Below are 27,518 nucleotides of genomic sequence, written 5' to 3' on the forward strand. Positions count from 1 at the left end.
CTCGACCCTTATCCTGTTGTTAAATGAGGGAAACTCTTGGATTTGAAAAAGCTGAATGGTGTCAAGGTCCAAAATGAATCTCTTAAAGGAGCCAAACACAATTCAGCCTGGCTTTGTACCAGGAATTTGTTCTTCAAGTTTGACAATCATTTTTTAATGATCTTCATTCAAAGTTAAGAAATAGCTTGTTTAGGGTTTCTTTTGTATTTGTATGTATATCCTTTTCTAATTCTAATAATGCAGAAGAAGTTATTCTGTCAGCCTTTGAACTAAATTCATAGGAAAAAATATTATGGCTGGTGGAGAATGAAGCTAAATAAATATGTTTCTACTTTTTAAATTTCTAAGCCTATGCTAAATGCTGAAGGTATACCACAGTGTTTGTATAACTTCAATGATGAGTAGTACAAGGCATGCAGGGAAGTCAGCTCTTGCCTGAAAATGACAGACAGGTGTGATCTTCAACCATGAAGTTTGTCTGAAAACATAATTTTATGGACAGCATATAAGTATGGCAAGCATACTTTGGATGGACTGTGTTCTGTCCTTGTCAGGGCAATGTAGAGCTTGAAATTTTCTATCATGTTGGTGCAGACATTCAGTGTTTAGCCTCGGCTGTAATGAGGTGAAGCTTGTATCTCAGGGCTATGCATTTATATACCCTGTACCTCAGGATGAAAAGACAACTGGCTGCAGCTGGTTAAATGAAGATGCAAGTACCTCATGGCTGTAAAGAAGGAAAAATACCGCAGTAACATTTCTGTGACAGTAACAGAAGAATTCTCTCTTATGCTTGTGAAATGTTTTTCCTCTCAATGAGGAGACATCTGGTTTAAAAAATGTCTCAAGGTTTGATGAGAAAGAGGAAGAAGTGTCCATAGTTTCACTAAGTCAGTATTTTGGAAAATAGATGTATCTGCTAATGAGGTTGGTACCTATTCAATAGCCCTTGCTCTACTCTGCCCTTTAAAAGAGAAGTCTCTGAGAAAACTAACTGAACTCTAAATGTGGAATCATAGTGTGGACTCACAATTCAGTTACACATCAAGCCCCAAACACAGCTGGAAATGTGGCCAACATCTTATGATAGTTGAGTTTCAAGCATAGCACTTATAAATAATTCCTGAAATAATGTCTATACAGCAGACCTGGACATCCTCTGCCAAAAGCTGAGACTGAGTCCTGGGCTGTGCGTTAACCGGAACTTGTATGTCACTGACAGTGTCAGATGGTGTTTGCTGAAGGAAGAGCATGGGCAAAACGTCCTGGCACCTGCCTACATCATGTAACCATCTGTAGGAGATCAGTGTGAATAATGTATTAATTCATACTGTTAAAATGTAAAAATACTTTTGAAATGTTGGTAAGATTTGATGGATGACTGCAGATGACAGAAATGTGTGAATTGTATTATAAGCATTCATGTTTCAGGTGATGAAGTCAACATGTTAATGGACAAAATTCTTAATTTATTGAAAACCTTAAAGAACAAACTTTGCAAGTCAGCAATGGGTTTCCAACATTTCTAATGAGCTTTAACTCAAAGGCTCTTAAAAATAACTTCTGACTGCAACATTTCTGTTTTCTAGAAGCGCCTGTACGGAAAGTACAAACAACCAGGAGGACACAAGGTAAAAGCAAAATATATATTTAAACATTTTAGCATACATCAAATATTATTCTCAGTTACGTTAAAAGCCAGGAGGGAAAAAAATACCCTTAAGAAAACAGAGTTCAAAAGGAAAGAGTGGCATGTACGTTTTTAAAAAAAAGAAATTTTAACAAAATTTGGTATTGTTAATTACTGGGTTTCTAGATTTTTTTCTTATATACATTTCTATCTGAAAACAACTTAGATTACATGCTTTGGTCAAACAGTGTTTCAGATTAGAATAAAGCCGTCGAAGTGAGATCTGACTCTGGAGTCTAACACTGTGAAAATGGCATTGTGGGATTCCCCACCACAGGATTTGTAACTCACTGATTTTACATTATTTTGATCAATTAAGAAGCTGAGAGATCATTGTAATTTCCTAGCTGCTAGCACAAGAAAGATTCAGCATCAAGCCTCATCTTTCCTCTTCACATGCCTGTTTCACAAGTAAATACAGTATATAGTGTAACTATATTATAAATAATTATAGGTAATAATTATGGTTCTTCCATTTTTCCCAGGGGGAGCAGCAAGAAGGAGGACAAGACTAGCTTAACCCTAAAAGCTTTCCAAGATAGAATCCACAGAATTATAAATTAACAGCATGGTCTTTGAAAGGAAGAGAAACTGTTTTTTTTTAAAATGAGAACATTAGAAAACAACATTGTTTTGATAACATAACGTAAACTGAACCATGAATCCACAGAAAGATGTGAATCTGCAGATACTCACTGCTAGCACAGTGTTCACCAGGAGGAGTAGTCCATTGAGGGTGCTTTAACTGCTCTTGATGGTAAGCACTATGCAGGGTGGGATCCTGGAACTGCTGAAGGCCATCAGCTTCTGTAGAACCAGGATTCCTTCTTATGCTGGCTAGTAAGTGTTTGTAGGATTGGATTCAAAAAGAGCAGGGAACAATATAGAGTGTATTTTTTTATTATTATTTTTCCACTAAATAAGAAATATAAATGAAATTAGATCATTTCTAGAAAAAATCATTTCAGGTAACTTTTAGAGTAATCTAAGGAAACATGAGATGTTAACATAACACTTTTGGTTCAGTAGTATTGTATTCTTTTTATAAGTCAAAATTCTTCATGTGTTTAATGTCGTAATAACACCAGTAACATTTCCTTTTCTAAACAAACAAATATGCCTTATATTAAATGTATCCTTTTTTTGTTGTTGTTCTACATTGCATATCCAAATGTCTTCTAGTAACGTGGCTAATGGAAGCTCTTAAAAAGAAGAAAAGCAAACATTGTGAGCTTCTTGAAATGTATTTGAGATCATGTTGACTTCTTTATTTATAAGAAAAATCATTCCCATTAAAGGAATTCTGTACCAATACATATACTGAGATTCTTAAGTGTTTTCCCACTTTTTCCTAAATGTGTCTTTTCATTATTAAAGTGGATTATAAAAGGGATAAATAAAATGCATGCAAGCAGTTAACTCAGCATGGAAAAAGGTTTTACAAAAATGAGGCTAGGTCTGAAAGCTGTTATATCAAAACATGCTTTGCTAATGTCTGATACTGATGTGGAGTTGTCTGTAAATTATGTCAATTTTATAACTCCAGTTTTGTATTCATAGAAGTTGTTTGCCTTTATTAACAGAAGTTGGAAAACAATTACTCATGGAGTAGAAAAAATGTGTTCAAAGTGCCTTAATTCTGCAGACCAAAGTTTTAGAGGGGTTATCCAATGTGCTTTTATACTTCTATTTTGAAACAAATACTCAATAAAGAATTCGGCTGAACTGTGCTTGCTTTCATTTGTAAATACTTTTTTGAATAGTAAAGCAAATTCTAAATATTCTTAAGTTTTTAGTGTATGTTAGTTAAAAAATATGTTTTCACAGGAGCAAAATGATGCTTCCCTTTCTCACTTAGCACATGCTAATGCACTTAAACTGCATCATTGTCCTTAAACACAATTAAAAACCTTCCCTAATTCCATAATCACATACCATGAGCACTACTCCCTGAATGATAAAGCTATCTGAGCATTGGATTGATATGGTGTGTAGCCTTACTGGGTTGTCAGACTCTCTCAATAAGGTAACCTCAGTAACAACTACCATAGTGCTTTGGTGGAAGGACAGCTTTTAACCCTGGTAAGAGCTAGATAGCTTTTAGGTGAGAATGAGAGCTCTTAGGACTGCCTAGAGGGTGAACTGAAGCTGTCATCTGTCCCCAGGGCCTTTGTCTGTCATTAAATCATTAACTTTAATCTACTTTCTTCACTGCTGTGCCACTGTGAGCTGTTGGTCAAGTGAGATTTTAAAGGACAGTAATTATGTTAGGAGAGGAATGTGTCTGTGCTCTCCTCTCCCAAAAAAAGAGTAGGAGGTGAGGAAGAAAATGGAATGGAACTGACAGATAAATTATGTACAGGAACTGGGGAGGAAGCAGGAGGAGGCAAGAAAATGGATTAAAACCAATCCTGTGGTAGGACATTTTTAACTTTTCCGGTGGGAATAAATTTCTAACATACTAATTTTGGTATGTTTTCCACTTTGATAACATTTTAAAGCCTCTGGTAGTCACTAAAATATCTTTCTGTACTTCACCCTTCATTAATATAATCCAGGTGAAATACGACAGTATATAAAGGGCACTCCTCCATGAACGCTTGTTTCCCTGATACACTCTGTCCCTCTGAGTCCTTCCTTGACCACAGGTGTCTGCCCAGCTGCACTGTACACTGACATTTCTTTTGATGGAGTGGCTTTTTCTATTTATGTGAACAAGAATCCTTCCACAACCCAATGTAGAAAGAAAATCAACATGTTCTTTTAATGGTTTTTCATATAGTTAGTCATTTATGTCTCAGCACGCACAGCCTTTTACTAAAGAGTAGATTTGGAGAACTTTTGTGACTATGGCTCCTCCCACCCCATTATCTATTTCCCCTCACCTTATAGTAATTTAAACTAATGTAATGTGATTAAACAAGGAATTAGCATACTACCAAGTCAGAATGCTTACTAATAATAGAGAACTCACTCTTTTCTTTGGTGTTTCCTTATAGTCTCTTGGGGATTTATAAGCAGGAATGACCGGTTGAGTTGGTGATGGAATTCTCACAGTGCTTTATCTGCTTCCTTTGGTATCTTGTATGAAAAACTGATGCCAAAGACTTTGTAATGGGCAGTGCTCCCAAATCTGTCTTTTTTGCCAGCAGTAGGTGCAGACAAGAGATCTATAAGATCACTAAATATTCATGTTTGCTTTAAAAATATTGAAATTTTAGAATTACACATTTAATTGTTACCTTGTGATTTTCTGGAAACTAGAACTTGTATCTACTTGCTTTTATTTGTGATGTAGGAGTGTGAATATTCATAAATATTGATAATTTGACCAGTATTGAACAGAGGAGACCATGGTGAATGTTTTTCATGTATCAGATAAGATGAAAAAAAGTGGAAGCTACAAGACACAGACATTATAGGTGCATGTCAAAATTGCCCTGGATTTAACAATACTTTACATTTAAATATCACCATATACTTAATTCTTCATCTCTGTTCTTCATTATCAAGGCCTTCATTGTCTGTATTTGTCAGACTCATAACAAAAGTCCTCTCATCTCCATTCATTTAAGCTATGCCAGATAAACAATAACACAGTGGGAGAGGAGGAAAAGAGGGCATTGAGGAATATCTACATTGGTATCCGTGAGAGAAAGCCAATCATAATGTTCTAGGAAATTACAAGTCCATACCCCAAAGCTATGATAATACAGGATTCATCCATAGGCCACTAGAAAAGAGCAGCTTCAAATTGTGACAGTCCACAAAATGGATATCATCATAGTAGCAAACTTGGGGTTGATGGAGAAGGACTTTAAAATTACCATCGCAATAAACTGTTTTTCAATATCACTGCAATAGTTCAACCACAAAACTGGTAAGTGGAAAGGAAGCCCTAAGGAGTAAAAAAAATATTGCCAGGATTGAGATTTTTGACTGAAGGTTTCAACAAAGAAAGTTTTTCAGTTAAAGTTAAAGCTGAGGTGCAGATCAATGTTTATAAAACAAATATGTCAGAGGAGAAGACTGAAAACTTGAGTAGCATCTTATGACCATAATTACTGTTGGAGGAGACTTGAGTGGTGAGCTAGTGACCTGACCTAGCAATGGCAGAAAATAGGTCTTGTTCTAGATCACTGAATATGCTTTTTTTGAATATAAAATGGTCGCTTCTGTCCTCTCTTCCTCTTTCTCTCATCTCCCATGTGAAGTGACCAGCAAAGATGCCTGAACACTTCTTTGGCATGGATCTATGAAGTCAAAACATTCCTAAACTGGTCCTCTGAGCTTTGCAGTCATGTTAACTCTGCTTAGTTTAATACATATAAAGCCCGCTTCCCAAATTTTCCGGTGATAAAGAACAAGACAAAATAACTGAAATTGACTTCTCCAAAACAAAACTTTGTTTATTCTTTCCCTTAAACGTGAAAAGTAAATGGATCAAAGACATAAAATAAATAATTAAAAAAAATAAAAATAAAATAAAAGCATCACCACAAATCATATGCTGTTTCATATAGATTTCTGTCTTCTGTATTCAATACCCCTCTGCCCAATTGATCTGAAATTTCCTGAGGTCCAAAATTTAACAGACGACTGACATCCTTGTACAAATCTTTACATACTCTTATACATATTCCTGTCAGTGTACCCTCACCCGTGACCACAAGATTGATGAATCAAGGCCTGAAAAAAGGAGAAAAAAATTATTCTTAATAATGCCTGATTCTTTAGTTACATGATTCAGCAAAAAGTTTCATCCAGCCCTATATCTCCCTTTCTAGTTTGAATCAGAGCACTGTATTGTACAGCCTGATATCTGCATCACAGGCGTGTCAGCCTTAAACTGCTTATGCTACCTTTTCTTTTCAGGGTTCACATTTTTAAGCTTAAATAATGTTCTGTTAATCTTGGTACTATATAAGGAAAGTAAATTTTTCTATCTCTATAGACACAGACTTTGGATTTTATCTTGCTTTCTCACCCTTCTGTTGTTTCTTCAAAGATCCTTAGAATCACCTGTGGTGCCACCTTGGTGCTCTCACCATGGACCACTCACACAGCAGCTTTTTGACACAACTGTAGGAGCTCTAGTAGTAAAGGCACATGCAATATTTCTAAAAGCCAAACAGAACAAAACTCTCACTGCTTTAATTCTACCCCCACCAAATACATCAAAAAACGTTACAAAATTTAAAAATGTCAATGTTGTTGAATATTGACTTCTTCAATAGGAAAAATGCCATCTGTGATATTTTTCTACATGAAAAATTGAGTAGCTCTATTCGTTAGTGCATTTTAAATGCCTATTTCAGCTATGCACATTCAGTGTTGGCTTTCCTTTTTTCTTTTTTTTTTTTTTTTTTACCAGGAACAATTTTCAAAAATATTGCTTTTAGAGAGATTAAGCTGACATTTTATAAAGACATATGATTTGCATTATCTCATGGACTTTGAGTTTCAATTAAATGCCATTTGTGTAAAGTGGAGGCTTTTGAAATTAGCTATACACCAAAACAATGCAGCAGTTTTTTAGAAAAATACTAGACAGAATGTTTTCAGGTTATACATTAACTAAAAGAAGGGACAAAAAAAAAGACTTCTTATAAGAAAACTGTATAGTTACAGTTGCATTCTTCTTGCAGACTCTCTCAGAGTGGTTAACAAGTATTGGTCAAACTGACAAAAAGTTATTTCATTAACATTGTTACTAATTGCCAAACAGTGTTTATTACTAAAAATAAAATTGGTTAAAACACTCAAAAATCCATTTGTCTAATGATCTAACAAACCTGGAAATAAATAATAAAAAATCAAAGGCATCCTTTCTGTTTTAGTGCATGTGTTTTGAGATTAATTTTTAGTAAGAGGAGTATTAAATAGAAATTAAATAGCTGTTCTCATACTTGGAAAATACAAGAAAATTAGTTACTTTTTTTAGTCAACAGATCCCCAAGCATCTTACAAAAAAAAATCAACATCTTTGTCCCGGTTTTACAGATGGAGACACTTAGTCACAGAAAAAATTAAATCCTCTCTTCTGAGTTCCAGTTCATTTCACCGTTTTCCAGATCACACTTCTCTGGTTTCCTCATCACTAGCTAACATTTGATATCAAAATGCCATAAAAAAAATTGACATCTTGTTACTCTGATGGTGGTACTTTTTGTGGTTTTATGAGAGCAGCTATGTTAATAGGACAATTGGTAGAGGTGACATGACTCCTGATCTTCTGCCTCTGATCCTTCTGGGTGCTCCACGGACAATGAACAAACTGCCTGTCCTTTGTCATTCAAAGTGAGAAATATGTTCATATATATACACTGGAGAAGAGAGATGATACTATGGTAGTGTCAGAAAGCTCCATCTATGCAATACTACTGCATGGGAAGGGAAGGGAAGAGTGCCAGGCTAATACTTACAGTTGTGCCTATGCTAGCAAACTAAACAGAGAGGGGAAACAAGCTCGAGCACTGACATTCAGTGATCCATGTTATTTAGCTGATAGTATGTTCCTTGGACTGGGTTTTGCCTATGACAACCACGCAGTGCCTGGACATAGTTCAGGATACAGTGAAGAGAAAGGATTGTTCCCAATAGGAAACATAGACAATGCCATCTTGATTTAAGCAGGGTGGAGTATTGAGCCCCACGGAGAGCAATAAAGTGCCACTTTCCCCCACAGTCAGGAAACAGGCCTTCATCTTTTTTTATTGGCTAGTATAAATGGTGTGCATAATACCAGTCTTGTGACCTGTTGTGGGCCAGATGGCCGCCTTCTGTCTCTATTCCTCTCCTTAATTCCCTGTTTTCAGTGTTTTACCCATATGGAACTTGAAATAGCATTTCTGCCTTAAAAAAGAGAGAGACTGGGTAAGACCTTGTTTGTACTTCATTCCCCCCAACCGTAGCTCCTCATCGCTCTCCTTAGCCAAGTGGAAGAGCTGAGCAGAGTTGCTGTTTCAGGAAGGCCAAGGTGCATCTCTGCTTCTTGGAAAAAGGAGTAGTAATATATTTTAAAAATAAAATCCACCACCTGTGTTGACCAAGTATCTGCTCCAGGGTAGAGGGAATGTAACCTAGACTGTCTGAACATCCATTGCATAAAAAGGGGTGCTAAGGTTGCAAGCTCAGACATGGACTACCTTACATTGTAGCAGGTCTCTGTTGGATGAATAATGTTCAATGAGTTTTGAGTCTGCAAATCAAGTTTCTTAAATGCAAGATTCTTTCTTTTGCAGAAATAACTATAAAAATCTACCAAGTAAAATCAAATGGATAATTTGATTCCTTTATAAAGACAACGGTGTGAAATCTTAAATAATGTCAGGAAGGATTTTTTTTACCATTTCCTTTTTGACAAATGAAAACGTGCTATGTAAGCGACCATCGTCAGTGTAAACCTAGTATCTCTTTTCCTGTCATTCATCTGTAAAAAGATCTAGAATAGCAACACTGAAATAATGAATTCCACTTTTTGTCCACCAAGTATTTTAGTAAGATAATTGGTGGAGGCAACAGTCCTGAGAGATAAATGTGTATTGTGATTTGTTCTTTTACTGTCTGAAGCTCAGAATTGCTAAATGCCAATCCCAGACGGAGGGTCTAAGAGACACCAAAGTCTAGGCATAGCTCAAATAAAAGAAGACTTGATCCCTTTGAGTACTGAGTTGCAGAAATTCCTGATGATAGCATGAGATACGTAGGGCCTCCTCTTTGTAACTGGGACGTGTGTGATGTAGAAAGTCTTTCTGAAATTCATGACGGCACAAGGCTTCATGTTCAGTTATCAAAGGAAGGTTTGCCTCCACGCCTCTTCTGCTTTATGCATCACAAGTGTGAAGATTTCAAAAGCTCACCATCTCTGTGTCATCTTTCTCCAAATGTATGTTTTTATAGCATTTCAAGAAAATGCTAGTATGAAAGTATAAAAGCTTGCCAACATTTGCCAAGGGTTGTTTTTTTCAATATAACATTACTCTATTTTTGACATATACAAAAATTTTTGCATCAGTATATTACCTTTCTTTTAACCAGCACGAATTAAAAATTCAGTGATATATGAGTTTTGTGTTTAACTGCTAGCACAGAAGGGGAAATATTGGCTACAGATTCTACATGGAGAGAAGAATAATTCCTTGTGGTACAAGTAATTAGCAAAAGATCGGGATGACACTGTATCATTAGGAGCCCAGCACACTGTTGATTGAAAGGTAGCAGTACTTTTTTATTCAGGAGATTTTTCAGTCTCCTTTACAGCCATAGTAGTTTATTCCTAATGTCATACCAGATTAAAATGCTTCTTTTCTTGCTGCTTTAACTGGTGTCTTTTAAATACCAATCTTTCTTTTATAGATTTCTTCCTTGTTAAACAGAAGTAACCTCTATGATGGAAGGTGCAACTTGGAGGAATGGCATCAGAACTTACACTTTGGATCATAAAGTTCACCCATCCTCATGTGTTGGGTTTTGCATTCTTGCTTCACTTTCTGGTCTGATGCATCTTTTGCCTGCTCAGATTTCTTGGCTTTTGATTTTAATTTCCATATCTATACTGCTAAATAAAAACAGAACTAGAGACTTTGCTCATGTATTTAGATCCAGTGGCACATGCAGTCTGCAATCACACTACACAGCAGTTTGTCCTCAGCTTCTTTTACCATCTGGTGCCCCTATGATGTAATTTTCTTGGCAGGGGCTGGGGACGAATGCCTTTTTTCCCCCGTCGCTGATTTAGACTTGTGTGAAATGACATGGTGCTTTTGAGGATGCTGTTTTAACATGACACAGAAGTTTTGCATTGTATGCACTGTGGTAAAGTGTACAGGAGTTAATTGAGAGTGCAAAAACTGCTGGGGCAGGGATGGAGAAAGAGAGAAAGCAAAATCTGTGCAGCCTTGTCTATGCTGTCTGTTGGAACATTTCCTGGAATCTGTTATTCACAGATTAATGCATGGGATTGGCTCAAAAAGTAGAAGCTGGTGTGGGCCAAAACCATGCTACAGAGTGCTCTATCAGCAGAGTACTGTGTCCAGTGCTTTGTCTTGTTCCCATATACTATTTATAGTTTAGATGTAGCTATGGACTAGGATAGTTGGAATTCGCTCTTTATATACTGTACTTTATGTTTAACTTCATCTGAGTCAGTGTAAATTAGGTGCTGTAATATTGGTATAGGTCTGGAATATTCAAATGGAGGGGCGGGGGAGAGAAAAAATTACTAGTTTTGGACATCCTTTTATCAACTGCCCTGCCCGTCTTTCTTTTTAATTTCCAATAATTAACTCATCTCTGGTAACAGATGTGTGAGATTCACCTGTGTGAGAGGTGATCATTTTTATCTACAAACCACATTGTTTAGGTTATTTGTAGAAAAAAATATAAGCTTTACGCTTCCCCTGGACATCACAGAATCACAGAATGTTTGAAGCTGGGAAGTGTCTCTGGAGATCATCTAGTTCAACCCCCCTGCCTAAGCAAGTGCAGCTACAGCAACTTGCCTGGGCCTGTGTCCAGTCAGGTGTTGAGCATCTTCAAGGATGGAAAGTCCACAATCTCTCTGGACAACCTCTGCCAGTGATTGACCACCTTCACAATAAAATCGTTTTTTCTTATGTTTAAATGGCATTTCTTGTATTTCATTTTTTGCCCATTGCCTCTTGTCCTGTCATTGCTAACCTCTGAGAAGAGCCTGGCTCCCTTTTTGTTACACCTTCCCTTCAGGTATTTATGAGCTTTGCTGAGATCCTTCTGAGCCTTCTCTTCTCCAGGCTGAACAATCCCAGCTCTCTCAGCCTCTCCTCATATGTCAGATGTTCTAGCCCCTTCATCTTAGTGGCCATTTGCTGTACTCACTCAACTAGCTCCATTTCTTTCTTGTACTGGAGATCCCAAAACTGGACACAGTACTCCAGGTGTGGTGTAACCAGTGCTGAGTAGAGGGGAAGGATCAGCTCCCTTGACATGCTGACAGTGCTTTTCCCAATGCAGCCCAAGAGGCTGTTGGCCTGCTTTCCCATGAGGACACATTGCTGACCCATGGTTGATGTGTCGTCCAACAGGACCCAATGTCCTCTGCAGAGCTGCCTTCCAGACAGTGAGCCCACAGCCTGTACTGGTGCCTGGGATTATTCCTCCCCAGGGGCACGACTTGGCTTTTGCCTTTGTTGAACTTCATGAGATCACCATCGGCCAGTTTCTCCAGCCTGTCTTCTGAATGGCAGAACAGCCATCTGGTATATCAATCACTCCTTCTTCTTTTGTAGTCTCTGCAAACTTGCTGTGAGTACGCTTTGTCCCATTGCCCAAATCATTAACAGAGATGTTAAACAATATTGGGCCCAGTACTGATCCCTGGGATATACCACTATGAAATGAAAGATGCTGCTGGTCATGGTGTGTTGGATGTTTAAGCTATGAGGAGCACTGCTTACTGCATGCCTGCTTTATAATCATTCATTTCATTATAACTCCTGTTGATACTTTTTAAGGTTGCTTTAATCATGTCTGGGTTGAATCACAGGCATTTATCCCTCTAATTGCTAGTCCGATTATCTTTTAATTTTTTTCTCAGCAAAATATTTAACAGTTTTTTCAACAGCTGTCTTTCCCACAATGGATCATGTGGCCTGAGTCAGGGCCACACTGAAGCCATGTGATGAGAATGTGATGCTAAACAGAATTAAAACAGCATGTTTATTAATTGAGAAGAATACATGAATGCAAAAACTACTGGCAAGAGATGGGGACATTTTCAGGGGTATAGACAGGAGTGACTTGAGGTATGATTTGCAGAAGTTTACCCCAGGCTCTGTCTGTGCTGCAAATAAGTTCTAAGAAACCTCTTAAGGTCATCAGTGTCCCTGCAATGCCCCAGAGCTCAGGTGCCTGCCTGTCACTGTCAGTCTGTTGCCGTGATCTATAGCAAAACCAGACCCCGCAGTTCTCAATGGCAAGTACAGATCCATCTGCCTACAGACACCTAGATCCATTTGTCTGGAGGACTTAGCATGACTTGTGTCTGTCCTTTATGAAGACCTTGATTACAAAGTGCCCATATGGCAGTGGAAGATAAAGATGGAGTGGTGAGTGAGACTGCTGAGCCCCCTTGTTCCATCTCTAGAAAAAAGCACCTATGATTTAATCAGGAAAGACTGTTCTTTCCAGGGAGGGCAGAAGGATGGCTCGTTTCTGGAACCCAGCTGGTCAGAGACAAGAAATACAGTAAGTACAATTTTTAAAGAGGAATCCTGGCAAAGAGCTTTTTAAAATAAGCTGTATATTGCCGCATTTTTTTTCTTTTGCATTTTCGTATAAAATCAGGTATGGATGTGGTTGTCTTTGGAAAGGTTTATTCTGTAGTGCCAAGACCTTGGCAGAAGTGCATGTGATCACTGCAAGGCACACACCTCCTATGCAAGTCTGCAGAAGCCCCAGGAGCATTTCCAAGACAGTGGATCTTCATGTGTGTCCCAAATATGCCCTAAGTCTATTGGGACAATACCTGAATGTGTACTCTCCTCCATCTCCAGTCCTCAGCAAGGACTCAGAAAACATGAGCCAGGGAGATGTCATGCCAGAATCCAAACAGAAGCCAGTCTGGAACAAAACAGCTGTACATCAAATGTGTATTTATTATTTCTCCAGCTGCAGATCAGAGAAATTACAGATGGAAAAGTCTTATTAGATCATTTTATCAATCTCCTTGCCAAAGCTGGATTGTTCCCCACTGTTACAGTCCATAATGCTTTGCCCAGGCAAGTGGTGCCTTCCTATAGTCATTCTCTCACACGCTCCTCAGAGCCACTTTCCCATATTTTTCTCCCCTTTCTGGCTTAGGTGTCATCACACTAGGCAGACATATTTTATCAAGTACTCCTTCAGCAGAAAAGACAGCTGTTTTAGCTATAAAAGGATGAACATCCCTGTTAATGTGACAGTAATGAACTTGCTCATACTTTCCTGAAACATCTGTACAATTGGACATCTATTTTGGTGTTGAACAAACTATTGACTTTAATTTAGTTTGTGGATGGCCTCATATGTCTGTTACTTTTTTTTTTTTTTTTTGCCTTCTTAATGATGCCATAATAGTTCAGGATATGCGATTCATGAAATCACAGAATCACAGAATGTTTAAGGTTGGAAGGGACCTCTGGAGGTCATCTGGCGCAAACCCCCTACTCCAGCAGGGTCAACTAGAGTTCTAAAAAAAACTTAAAGACTTAGTTGCATTTGTGAAAAATTTCTTATGAGCTGGAAATGCCCCTATGTATTTCCCTCCTTTGTCCCAAAATCAAATGCATTTTTCAAACACCAGTGCAATGAGAACCTATTTCATGTAATTGTTGGCACTCCTCAGGAATCAAGTAGAGTTATGTCAGTAGAAGTGTGGCAGCGGATGACTATAAAATTCAGCATTCTTTTCAGTTTCATTGTTGAAAATCTTACTGGTCTGAAAGTCTTCATCCCCTGGCAGCCAGGATACCAGGGCTGCCCCCAAGAATCAGGCAGCAGAAAATCATTTCAAGTCATTTGGCTCTTGACATCTAGACCCGGAGACTCAAAGTTCAGGAAGCCCCTAGGCTTCTGGTTGCACAGCCAGAATTGCCTGTGAGTAGGAGCACAGCTGACTGAAATAACACCAGAAAATCAGCTGTATTGGCTGATCACAGAGAGACAATAAGACATATGTGCAAAGTATATGCATCTGCAGTTTGTTCACTGGGAATCTTTAGATTGTGTCTGTCTCATCTATCCATATAGAGTGCATACACAGACACCATGAATTTATCATGCGGATAGTTTTGTGCATTTTGTAACTGTGTACTCAACTGCAAATGTCAAAATTTGCAGCTCAGTTCTATAGTATGATTCAAATGAACTTAGGACAGCAACCAGCCACTCTGAAGTGCTAAGTGAAAAAAACCCTCCTCTAAATTTTAAGCAACCAGAGTCAGATGTTACCTAGGTGCCTGTGGCTTAGAAATGCTAAAGAACCCAACCAAGCAATTAATCATGGACTGTCCTCTTTCTGCTCAAGGATAGTTCAATGGTAGATTCTGTTTGTTAAAATGCACTACACTGACAATGATGACACTTTCAGCACTAAGATCCTAGACCCAGTGCTAAAAAGCTCTTTTGAATCTTTCGTTTTCTCCCTATCCAGAATTCCAGGTCAACAAGGATCATGACAGGGCTTAGCTGGTGACATTTATGAGTCACTTTCTAGTATTGCTGACACACTGCCATCTAATCAGTTTGTGAGGTTATGATCTAACTCTTTGTGGTTTCTGTGTGAATGCTATTAAAAATATTTTTGCAGTGGAAAATTACCACATAAGGAGTAACAAAAGTTGAAGATATAAACCAGACTTTTTGTATGTCTTCTATTCCTGAATGCTCTTTTGTTCATAGAATCATAGAATCGTAGAATCATAGAATCATAGAATACCTGGTTGGAAGGGACCTCAAGAATCATCTGGTCCAACCTTTCTAGGCAAGAGCACAGTCTAAACAAGATGGCCCAACACCCTGTCCAGCTGAGTCTTAAAAGTGTCCGGTATTCATTCATAGGTGATGAGACACTATTAGAAGCTGACCTGGCTCCACTCTGCCCCTTGGTCACCATGTGCCTCTCAGGGAAACCACAGCATGGGGGGGAAATCCCTGTATGACCCAGGCTTACCTGAACACGAGGGTAGATGGTATGAGATACTCAGATCACAGAACATCATGATCAGGTTAACTAACCTGCTCCCTAGTACATGGCAGAGATTCCCCTATGTTTGTTTCTCTGCACTATTCAATGTGGTAAACCTTTACTTCTGCAATTTAATTATTTAGGTCTCCCGCTACGATACTATTATTGCTTTTTTATTCTCTTTGTCACTCTCAACAATCTACAGGAAAGCAAGGTATTTTTCTTTGAGCAATGGCTATAGCTGCAAGTAACAGAGAAGCTTTCAGGTGCACAAGCTCTTTGTCAGGGCTGAAGTGGAAGCATTCAATAACTGACCCACACAGTACCAGAAGGATAGGTCACTTCATAAGCTTAATTTGGGAGGTGCAAAAAGTATGGCTGGGACAAAGATTTTACCAGCTGTTTGATTAGAGATAGTAGGTGAGTATTATCTAGGAGGAGACATCCTACTCCTGCAGACACCGGTGGGAGTTTTGTCATTAATTTTAGTGGAGGCAGAATTACATCATAGTCTTTTTCCTTTCTTTTTGTACTGTCTCTCCAATCTTATTTTATTATATTACCTAAAGAAGAGGAGCTGTGATTCTGAATCTGAATAAAACCTTTAAACACATGATGTCAGTGGGTTGATATATCAGATAGTCTTGCTCCCAGCACTTGCTAACTACAGCAAAGGGACCTGTGGGTGGGAGGTCCTAAAGGGTGGGTGGTTTGGAAGTATATCACTCTCCCTTTGGAATTATGAACTGAGGTAGATGCCTAAGTCTGTCATCTACTCTACAGTAAATAGGCAGATTATGGCTCTTGGTCTTTACAGTATCCAGGAAAAAGGAAGGTCTGCAGTTATGACTATCACCTATATGAACCTGCAGAAGTGACTGGCCTTCAAATATCAGTGTGAAAAATGGAACATTTGGGTTATGGTCTAAGATGCAGTTAGTTAAAACACAGCTTGATGTAAATTACTCACGTTCAGAGTTTTTTTCAAGGGAATAACTTACTGAAACAGCAGTGTAATTGAGGAATCTGTTTTACTGATGTTGCTTCTAACAAAGAAAGAGTCTCTGTTTTTGATAACGGTGTTCCAGAGGTCCCTGAAACAGGGCCAGCTAATTCACTCTTAGGATTTTTTTTCCTTCGAACCCAATCACCCTTTTCATCACATCAGAGATCCTTAGCAACTTGTCAGTACGTCACTTCTGTTTTCAAAAATACTTGTAAGATGCTAAGGTGAACATATCGGATTCCAGTCAGGTGACAGACATGGTACTGTAAGAATTTACAACTAGTGGATGTAACCTCATTATGGGAACTTTTATGGTGGGATTATGTAGGTTGAAAGAATGGTTTTACTGAAAAAAAAAAAAGAAAGCAAATAATACTTCAGGATAAGGCATCCTTGAGCAAACATATAGGGATCATTGCAGGACAACTGAAGAGCTACTGATAAGCAGAATATGGACTGATTGTTTTGTATTTTTCTGCAATCAAAAACTTATCTCAGCAGGTCTCTCTGAGTTCCCTAATTGTCTTTTGCATAGAAGTGTTAGTCTACTCCTAGGGTTTCTTTGGAGCTCCCTCTAAGACAAAAATTGGTTATGACCAGCTGATAGTTCACTCTGGGTCCTCAGTCCATAGGCACTACTGAGCTGGCATACAAGGTGTGCTCCCTCTGCCCTACGTATAGACATCCAGCAGGCTTTCCATCTTCAGTCCCTCTTGTGTGATTTCATACCATACCTCATGACTTTCAGCACCTGCCCTCAGTTTCATGACACATTGTTTTTCTGGGTTGTAGCACAGACTTCACGTTGGTTTTGACACTCTGGACTGAAAGGCACAGACCAAAGAATTGCAAGGTTGAGAGAAAGCCTGGATTCATGCACTGTATGAATGAGCCAATCCACTGTAAAGGAAGCTGTCTCTGAACAACATGGATACAACCACTGACCTCATATGGCATGACGTCCCTGAAGCAGATTCGTTCACTTGTGTGTAGCTACTAGCTAACAGCATAGTCAGAAAACCTATGGGCTGAGAAAACACAGATGCTCAAGCTTGATAAGAAAGCAGCGCAAGGCTGTTCAGGCAATCACACAAGGCCACACAGAACTTCCTGTGGAGACCTGCCTGGTTAAACATTGCTATCTACTACAGCTTTCAACACAATACACGTTTGCCCATTTATTTTTTAACACTTTTCTCTTACACTCGACCTTCTTTCTGCTGTTAAAATTAAGTAATGATTTGATTTGGAGAACATCATACATATACCTGAACTGGAGAACTTGGAAGAGCTCTATCCTTCCAGACCTGAAGGCCTATTTGTGACACTGTTACTGAAACTGGGACAAAACCTGAATATATACCATCATCTCACAAGCACAGGTTTTCCAATAAAAGGAAATCCAAATACATGTGCCCAGGAACAGTGATATGCTGTATCAGGTAAGCTGGTGTGGACAAGCAGTGGACCAAGACTTTGAGAAGACCACAGATCCCACCCACACAGTTAAAATCCATCTCTACCCACAAAAGCAGGAAAGGAAGGGTCTCAGGGGTGAAACGCAGCTGAGGAAGTCAGGTTACCAGAGTCTGATCTAAGGATAGGTGAATCCTACAAGTCTGCACCAGAAGAGATGAAGACATGATGTTTGCTTGATTACAGGGGTATTTTCAGGCACACCATAACATAGTCAGCCAGAAACTTAGTAAAAAGACCAAACATTCCAGATAATCCAGTACAATCTTCATATACAGGGATAGTTCTAACACACTCACTGAAAACTCTGGGATAATATTTTGCCCTAGGTTTTTTTTTTTGCCAGGACAGATTTTTAATACTACAGCAAAAAAGAAAGAGGCAGAAACCATGGCCCTGATCCCATCCCTCATGGCAGGTTATATTGTGTGATGTATGTCCCCATTGCTAAAGTCCTACCTCCTTCCCCAAGCTTCACTTAGAAAAGATCTCTCTTCCCTCTAATCCAGCTCAGCCTCAATATTGTTAGATCGCTCGTATCATTACATTTTTTGTTAGTAGTTAGGTTAGACCCAATGCAGAATTTGGTCTCAGCTGAAAACGCACCATACATGGTGCTAGCTGAAACTGCAGTTTTGAGTGATTTGCAGGCCAGCATGAATATGTATAAGCAATATCCAACACTTTCTGACTATTTCCACAAGCCGGTGGAAGTGCAGCTGCTGGTGTGATCACCCTGTGTGTACTCTGCCTGCAGATACAGACAGCCTGGACTACAAGAAAGCCTTTGGCACACTAACCTTTGGTAATAAGTCTTTCTGCTGTGCGTAAATCTGCGCAAGAGTGAAGCTCTCTATAGTGAATTCAATCTCCTTTTCAGTAAGTAGCAAAACCACTTGAGTTATCCAGGGGATATTTCATGTTTCTAAATTGGGAATTTGCTTTGTCTCACTTGGCCTGAGTGAGTGTTCTTCACCCAAAAAAGGAAGAGACATTGTAATGAACTTAAGCCTGATGCACAGAGTGCACAGTATTTGGCTATCTTCATCAAAGTCTTTTAAGGTATCCAGTGTCAGAATTAATCTTTAGTATTTAGATTTTATTGCCAAAACATTTAGGCAGTCTCAATTTTTATCTAGCCGTAAAAATGTAAAAATGTTTGAGGGATTGTTTATAATTTGAAATTGTATGAAGAAAGGTGGCCAACAAATCCTATACACATAATTAATAATAACAAAAAAAACATTGTTTCTGTTGTTTCTGGTAAAGAGTATTATCTTCAGTGTAATAATAATAATAAATACTCATGGTCTCAAAAATACTTAGAGGTCACTGATACTACTATTTATGGACATCAGCATTTTCCAAAGAGGGAAAATCTATTCATAGCAAAATTCTTAAATTATCCTCATGACCACAGGATTGCAATCAATATAAAAGGAAGATTCTGACATTTGGCATTTCAGGATATAAGTTTTGAAGGAGTGCAGAAGATTTAGGCACTTATCTCTCAATTACTTTTGAATGACGGTCAAGCTCCAAGAGGAGTATGTGCATTTAAGGATAAATAAAGGAAGAAAAAGACTGTAAAGCACAAGCTTAAATTTAGTTAAGATAAAAATATCAGTATCAGATTTTCTTCAGGTAGAAATCCTAAGCACTGCCATCTGCAGACAGAAAAAGCATGAGGCTCTCTCTGATGGGACTTTCTTTGCCATATTTGACAATTGGTCAGTTTACATGCTGTAGATACGTCTGACTGTTCACCAGAACATCTCTCCCCTCTCTCAGCTCCTCCTATCCTTTGGTCTTCACCTCAAGTGCCACAATGTCCTGCCAGTGGAGCCTGAGTTCCCAGATTCTCTGTGGGAGAAAAGAAAGGTAATTTTTTTCTTGAGTACTCTGACAATTCATCTCAAAACAGCTGCGATGATAGTATACTTCAGTAGTCAAAGGTTCTTCTGGTGGGGAGGATTTTAGACATGGCACTAATTAATTGGATAATACCCAATACAAAGATTTCAACAAAAATGCAAACACCTGTGGTGTTTTGATCATAATAGTTTCCACTACTATCAATCTTTCTGTAAAGAAAAACTGCTATAAAAGATGTGATTTAATTCACACATTGTGTAATTTTGATTTGCGTATTTTACAAGTTGTTCAAGCTTTTAACCTAGACAGTAATAACAGGAAGCTTTAAAATAAGTCACAATGACTTATTTGGACTAAAACTGGATATAAAGATATCAGAGCTGATATGTTCATAGAACAAGTCTGAAAGTTTCTGTTTCAGTGTAAAGGCTGTCATTTTAAATTATGCTACTACTAAGTGTTTTATTCACTTAAATAACTGGTGATCATTTCTTACACTTTCACCTTCAGCCAGATATTCTCCTTTTTTCGGAAGTACACCCTTTGTTGCAAACTGATTTCATTTTCTGCATGACCTTGAAGCCGTTTCTCCAAGACACAGGACAACTGTGCTGAACAAGCGATCTGTCTATATTTTAATATTAATAGTCTGCTCTTTAGCCTCTATTGTGCATTTAACTTTTATAGTTCTCATTTATAGTCACCCATCCTGTCTGTCCTGAGAAAACACCTCTTTAAACTTAATTGGCCTCTCTGAGATTTTGCAATGCCTGAATAGTGTCTGGTAATGGAAAAGGACCTGTATTTACTGTTATCCAAGAAAGTTCTTATCGTGATTATATAAAAAACAAGCTATTTTTTCCTCTTTTATCATATCATATTCTTTAAAAAAGTCTTTTTATGATGAAGAGATCAGTTCTTTCAAATTAAATTTTCTCCTTTCATAAACTATAAATATTTAGCAACAAAATTGATATTTCTTTACAAAAATCACAAGATAAAACTGAATAATAATAATAATAATAATAATAATAACAACAACAACAGCAACAACAGCTCTTAGAAAAGATGACAGCCAGCTGGGATCTCAGGAGTTTCATAGGGCCATTGAGTAGCTTGGAGTGTCTCGTTTCCATACTTTCCCCCAAATGTCCATTATCTTGTCCCTAAGATGTGCAAAAAGTGATGGTCCTCCAAAGCTGCTTTTCCTTGTCAGTGCAGAAGACAGTAAACCCTACAGCAGACAGAATCATTAATTACAGATGATATACACAGTCTCCCCATAACAGTGAATTGCACAGTAAAGGAATCACCAAGCAGTGGTCAAAAATTGCTGATGGAAACAGGTTTTGTTGTAGTGCTTCACGGGTAGCATGTGTCTACGTTCCTGACTTTGGCTCAAGAGGACAGTCATGTGAGACACCTATACTCAATTTCCAGGAGAGATCACTATGGGAGTTTCTCAACCAACCTATTTTGTGCTTGTGTAGAATTATTCCACTTTTCCCCTCAAAGAAATTGAAACTTTCTATGAGAAAATATATTTGTGCACCTTTATTTTTGCTCTGCATTTTAGACAGATTGTCACCGCATAATTTGCAGTTTTACTTTTCCACTTTGATAGAACTTTTCTGTGCATTGATTCCTTTCCCATCTCTAGGGACTTCTGGGAAATCGATAACATTGTTTTCTGATTTTACATGCCACAAAAATATTTTCAAAGTAATGATTTGTAGTTAATGATTTCACACCTGAAATCAGTAATATACCTCATAAAACACTGTATCGAACTGCACAGAGGAGTTTCTGGAACTATTTCTATATTGTCAAAGAATACATCAGGACTAAAAAGTATTGGTTAAATATTTCTCTGCTCAAAACCTGGGATTCATCTAGTCATTATGAGCTGTATATTTGTTCTGGTGTGATTTTTTTTTTCAAATTATTAGCATGAATTTACATGGATTTTAGTGCCTGAAATTAAATTATGAAGTTCCAGGAAATACACAGAAATCTGCCAGTGCTCTAAAAGATGCTTAGTGCTTCAAACTTTTCCTTCATTACTTCTTATTTAGTACTTTCACCTAAATCAATCATTAAGTCTTCCTCAGACAGACTTCTCATCACAGGAGCTCAAAGAGGCAGGAGAACATCTTAACTATTTTAGCCATAAAGGCATATGATTAAAAATGCCCAGTTTACTTCTCCAGGCAGACCTAAACCAGTGTGATTCCTCTGTTATGGATTCAAATATTTCATTATACAGATAGATTTATAACTACATTTACAGCTTCTGGGATAAGGGATATATGAAATCTGCACACATCTTTGACAGAAGTATATGCTTCTGCTATGCAATGTGATGGGTACCTTCAGCTGCTGTTGAAACACCATCCAGGTCCTTAAAAACTCATTATTTCATATATGTTCATCATCATCTTTCACCTTCTTGAACAGCCAAATCTGGAAGTTTTCAGCAGTTTTTGGTTTACAGTGTGTGTGTGTTCACTGCCTTAAAGATACAGCATGAATATGTTATAATAGATAACAGTGCAATTTAATACTTGGTTGTATTTGTTCTTCTGCCTGTTTTGAGTTGTACGCTTCATTAAGTCATAACAATTGCTCACTGAGAAATGTTATTTTGTTTTTATATTCATTATTTGCATTTAATTTCATTTTCCCTGTTTGTTGCCATGTGTTCTTTCATACAATAAAATCCTTCCTAGTTTAGGAATTTCATTTTTATTCTTAAAGTGCTTAGCAATATCTTTTTTTACACCTTGGATTTCTATTCTCTTCTCAAATCAAGCAGTAACAAAACCCAATTTACTTCAATAGACCATATGATCTTCAGGTCTAAGTTTAATAACTGAAGAGCAAGTCTTTGCTCTCATTATTTGGATAGTGACAAGTTACAGTATTGATAAATGAAATATAAAGGTGTGAAAAATAAACCAAAGGAGTTGGCAATTCCGTAGAGGAAAATAAAGGTAACAACACAAGTACAAATTATGCCTATGCTTAAAAAAAAAAAAAGAAAATGCAGTAACACAGCAACTTGACTTGCATATAAGTTCTTCATTCCCCTTCAGCACAAGAAGCAAGCACAGAGACAGTGGAAACAAGATGATTTTGCTAACAAGTATTAAGAAAATGATCCAACCATGCAGTATGAATATCAGAAAAGGCAAGGTAAAAAACTAAATGAGAGTAACACCAAAAGAGTACGAGGATATAATTTCTGAGTTCCTAAGCAGCAGAGTGATGGATGTGTTGGTCTACAGTTACATAGAAAGGGAAAACTGCCAGCCAGTCTGATGCTTTTTGTAATCCTTTGCAATAGTGCTCCCTTGGTAGGTCAGACTAGTTGCTATCAAAATTAACTCCAGTCACAAAGAGCAAAGGTCTTTCTCTAGAGTAGAATGAAAAAATACTTTGAGAATTGAATGTCTTCAGATTGGTTGGACATGATTAATTTAATTCTAGGAGATAAAAGAAACTGCCATAATCTCAGAAGAAAAAGAGATTATCTTGAAGAATTTTTTGGAGAAGGGTGAAGTACCAGAATACTGAGAGAGGTGTTTTTTAAAAGGGACAAAACAAAAAATATGAACTTTCAGTCCTATTCATCAGATAGAATTCAGTCCGATACTGGAAAAGACCTTCAATCCTGGAAAAGTTCTGGAGGAAGCAATCTTTTAGCACATAGTAAATAACAAAGAGAACAGTAACTGAGAGTATGGTCAATTACAACTCATGTTAAAAAAATCTGTTTTTCTTCTAGTTATCAGTCTTTCTGGATACAAGGAGAGGGCCACGTTAAAAATAGCATTGCCACTAGTCTCTTGTAAGCTCTCTAAGTGTTCCTAAAACAATTTGCCTATGTTACATATACAGTCTACCAAAAAATGCAGGCTAGTGTGTTACATAGGAAAAGTTTTTATTAACATGTCTTTCAAATAATCTGTGCTGATTCAGTCTCAGACTTACTGTTTTGTTTCTGCAATTAGGTATATGGGCAGCTTATGGACCATTTGAAAATACATTCATTTTGTCACAGACTAGTCTTAGCATGCATCCATTAGATCATACCTATTCCTAGTACAGGCCAAATATTTTATTCTAAAACAAAAGCTCATCCAAATGTTATATTTATCCCCATGTCTATTAGTTTACAGAACTAGGTTTTAAATTTCACCAAGTACAATATTTCTTACGCTTTTTCTGACACTTTCACTTCTATTCTCAGCTGGGAAAAAGCTAAATAGAGCTCCTCATGGTAGTCAAATATTTCCTTTTTTGGCACCAATCCAAAATTCAGAGGTGAAGAAGAAAAATTCAAGCCTCAAAAACACTGAAGAATTTTTGGTTTAAGTTTGCCACTGAAAAATGAGAATGAGCTCTTGACATTTTTCTGGCATCTGGCCCAGACACTGGTGGTGGTGGGCAGGAGGGAAATATATTCCACACTGTGAAGGGTAATGTTCTTCCATACCAAAAGATGTGTTATTTCAGCCACACTCTCCATACAGTCGTTACTTGTCGTTCAGCAATTCAGCATTGACACAGATATGGTGAAGCAAAGCTTATGCAAATTATTATACAAACAGTATCATTGTTGTGTTTAGCTGTAGCAGAAGGTTTATAGCTTCACATAATCCCATAAATCATTCAAAGAGCCTGGAGTTTCTCAAATACAAGGAAGAGATTTCAGCTGCAGCACCTGCAGAGGCAGGGGAGACCCAGTGAATAAGGTGGCAGGTGAATACTTCAGCAGAGTCCTCCCTCCAGCTTCCAGTGGCCAGCTGCTTTCTCCCACTGGGCCATATAACTTTGGAGGTACCAACCCACAGGCTGGACTAGCAATGTCTTTCAGAGTGAGTAGCTTCCCGGCCCAGCACACCACCAGCAGCCCTGCATCCAGTTCAAAACACAGGTTATGTATTAGGTCTCTCACAGGGTAAACAGGAAACCAGTCTGAGTCCTCCCGGTCCAGACAGGGTCCTCCTTCCCCAATAGGGGCCAGCATTGTAACTTCTCATCCCAGAGCCAGGAACCAGACTTACAAGCATTGCAGCATTTTGTCCACTTTTGGGTACCAATGTATTTCTTAAATCACTTGACAATTCATTGGATAAAGAGGAGGGAAATATTTTAAAAGCCAATGTCTGACTTTATAGAATAAAGTTTAAGTGATATGCTCCCAGCTCATGCTGTTGAGGAAAATGAAAGCAGGAAAGCAAAGAAATAAATATATAAATTGAATTTCCTTGCTACTACATCCCTGGTATCAATACAGGCTGGGGGATGAAGGGATTGAGTGCAGCCAAGGACTTGGGGATACTGATAGATGAAAAGCTGGACATGAGCCGACAATGTGCTCTTGCAGCCCAGAAAGCCAACCGTATCCTGGGCTGCATCAAAAGAAGCGCGGCCAGCAGGTCGAGGGAGGTGATTCTGCCCTCTACTCTGCCCTCGTGAGACTCCACTTGGAGTACTGTGTCCAGCTCTGGGGTCCTCAGTACAAGAAGGATGTAGACCTGTTGGAGTGGGTCCAGAGGAGGGCCAGAAAAATGATCAGAGGGATGGAACACCTCTGCTATGAGGGAAGACTGAAAGAGCTGGGGTTGTTCAGCCTGGAGAAGAGAAGGCTGTGGGGAGACCTTATTGCAGCCTTTCAATACTTAAAGAGAGCTTATAAGAAAGATGGGGACAGACTTTTTAGCAGGGCCAGTAGCGATAGGACAAGGGGTAATGGTTTTAAACTAAAAGAGGGTACATTCAGACTAGATATAAGGAAGAAATTTTTTACCATGAGGGTAGTGAAACACTTGAACGGGTTGCCCAGAGAGGTGGTAGGTGCCCCATCCTTGGAAACATTCAAGGTCAGGCTGGATGGGGCTCTGAGCAACCTGATCTAGTTGAAGATGTCCCTGCTCATTGCAGGGGGGATGGACTAGATGACCTTTAAAGGTCCCTTCCATCCCAAAGCATTCAATGATTCTGATTCTAATTTGGATATTTTCTAGTTCATGTGGGGACCATAAAGCTAAACTTTCTTAACTGAAAGTATAGTGATTATAAAGAAAGCACAGAGTACAGTAAGGGTGCAAAAAATACTTTGAGACAAAGCTAGTTGCCTTCTAAATAAAGAACTAGAAATCTCAGGTGATTCATTTTAATGGTCAGACCAATAGCTCTGTCTCATTAATTCCATACAGGAGCATGCTGAGATATAAAAAGTTTCATGAGTCATTTGTCCTACTGCTGCAGATTATTCATGAGCCTTGTGATCTCTTGTCTCCCTGTATTTATAGTCACATCAGCTAATTTGTGCATTACTGATTTGATCTTAAAATTTCAAAGGACCAAAATTAATGAAGCTGAAATGGTGTTTAATGAAAGGGGGGAAATGTATTCAGATGAATAACAAATATATTAAACCAAAACCTGTTGTTTTATTTTGATTCATCCTGTATATAAATCCATATCAAGCTCACAAAATACTTTTGATTAAGAATGGAGGAAATGTTTATTTCAGCATTTTCAGATCTTTCAGTTTGTGTTTCAAAATGACATTTCAGAATGAAAAGTGAAAAAATTTGATTAAATAACAGCTGAAAATAATGAAAGGTTTTCTTATCAAATATTTTCTGTGAACATGGACACGCTATTTTTAATTTTTCATTTGACAAAGAAAACAAAAAGATATAAATTTTATATTGATTCATTCCTTAATAATTTTTCAGCACAGCTTATTAGCCAGAAGTTGATCATTAGCACAGCCTTAATTGTGTTTTTGTAATACCATGTAAAAAGGAACCTGGTTAAACAAACTGATAGAGGACCTAACTTTTATATTATATTACAATGATTGTTTATCCAATAGTTATTGGGGAAAAAAAATCAAATTAGGTTATAGTATGACTGCAAGTACAGTTTTATGTATTTTAGTCACTCAGTCACTCGCACACTAAGAATTCATTGGTGGTCCTGTCATAGTCTAATTAGACACTTCACCTACAGAATGAGCAAATTTCTGGACACAGAGCTGTGCAAACACATTTTAAGTACGTTGGCCTCAGCTCAGCACCAGAGGTTTCAGAGGTCCTCTAAAAATCTCACAGTTTACAAAGTTGATAAAGAAAATTATATTTAATCATTATTTCACTAACAAAGGACACAATCCTTTTTCATTTGAAATGATCTGCAAAAAATGTTTAACTAATGATTAATAAAATCACATGGTTGAATTTTCCGGAAGCCTCAATAAATTAAGATTTGTAATTCAAAATGTGTGTCTACATTGAAAAATTCAAAGTTACAAGGGTAGATAAATATTCTAACCTTTCATTAGATACTATTTTTACAAATAGTATCACATTCCCCATGTCTTAGTAGAAAGAAAATCAATTCCTTTCCTGTTTAAAGAGAGGTAAAAATAGCATTTACCCTTTTTCAAACACCAGCAAAAGAGAATGAACTAATGACACTGTAATGAACAACATTTGCATTACTGGCATTGTCTCCCAGCCTTTTCTAAAACATTAACGATGTAAATCAGAAATCTCTGTGCTAGCTGACAGTTTGCCAGTATCACTGAACTCCTGATCAACAACCATTTTTTTCCATAAGTGTTCATTTATGGAAAATGGTACTTGAGCAGAATTTAGGCCCCTATATCCAGAGTTATCATTCCTACCTCCATCCTAAGTTCCTGCTAAGTATTGAAGGCTGCTAAACTGCACAGGAATTTTTTACTT

General features: G+C 37.8%; 1 protein-coding gene across 22 annotated transcripts in view; it reads left to right on the forward strand.

The window, feature by feature from the left end:
• The window catches only part of POSTN (periostin), a 37,138-nt gene extending 33,718 nt beyond the window's left edge, over positions 1-3,420 (forward strand). For 16 of the 22 annotated variants that reach the window (XM_087757890.1, XM_087757892.1, XM_087757897.1 and 13 more), the window contains 2 exons: positions 1,590-1,631; positions 2,176-3,420. In XM_087757890.1, coding sequence (XP_087614016.1) covers positions 1,590-1,631; positions 2,176-2,210 — 77 coding nt within the window. In that variant the 3' untranslated portion in view covers positions 2,211-3,420. The remainder of the gene's footprint in view (positions 1-1,589; positions 1,632-2,175) is intronic. The other 6 variants (XM_087757891.1, XM_087757894.1, XM_087757896.1 and 3 more) reach the window with 1 other exon arrangement.
• The last annotated feature ends 24,098 nt before the right edge of the window (positions 3,421-27,518 follow it).

Source organism: Nipponia nippon, unplaced genomic scaffold, assembly GCF_047370975.1.
Source record: "Nipponia nippon isolate SJK-2023a ecotype South Korea unplaced genomic scaffold, ASM4737097v1 scaffold_2, whole genome shotgun sequence".
NCBI lineage: Eukaryota > Metazoa > Chordata > Aves > Pelecaniformes > Threskiornithidae > Nipponia > Nipponia nippon.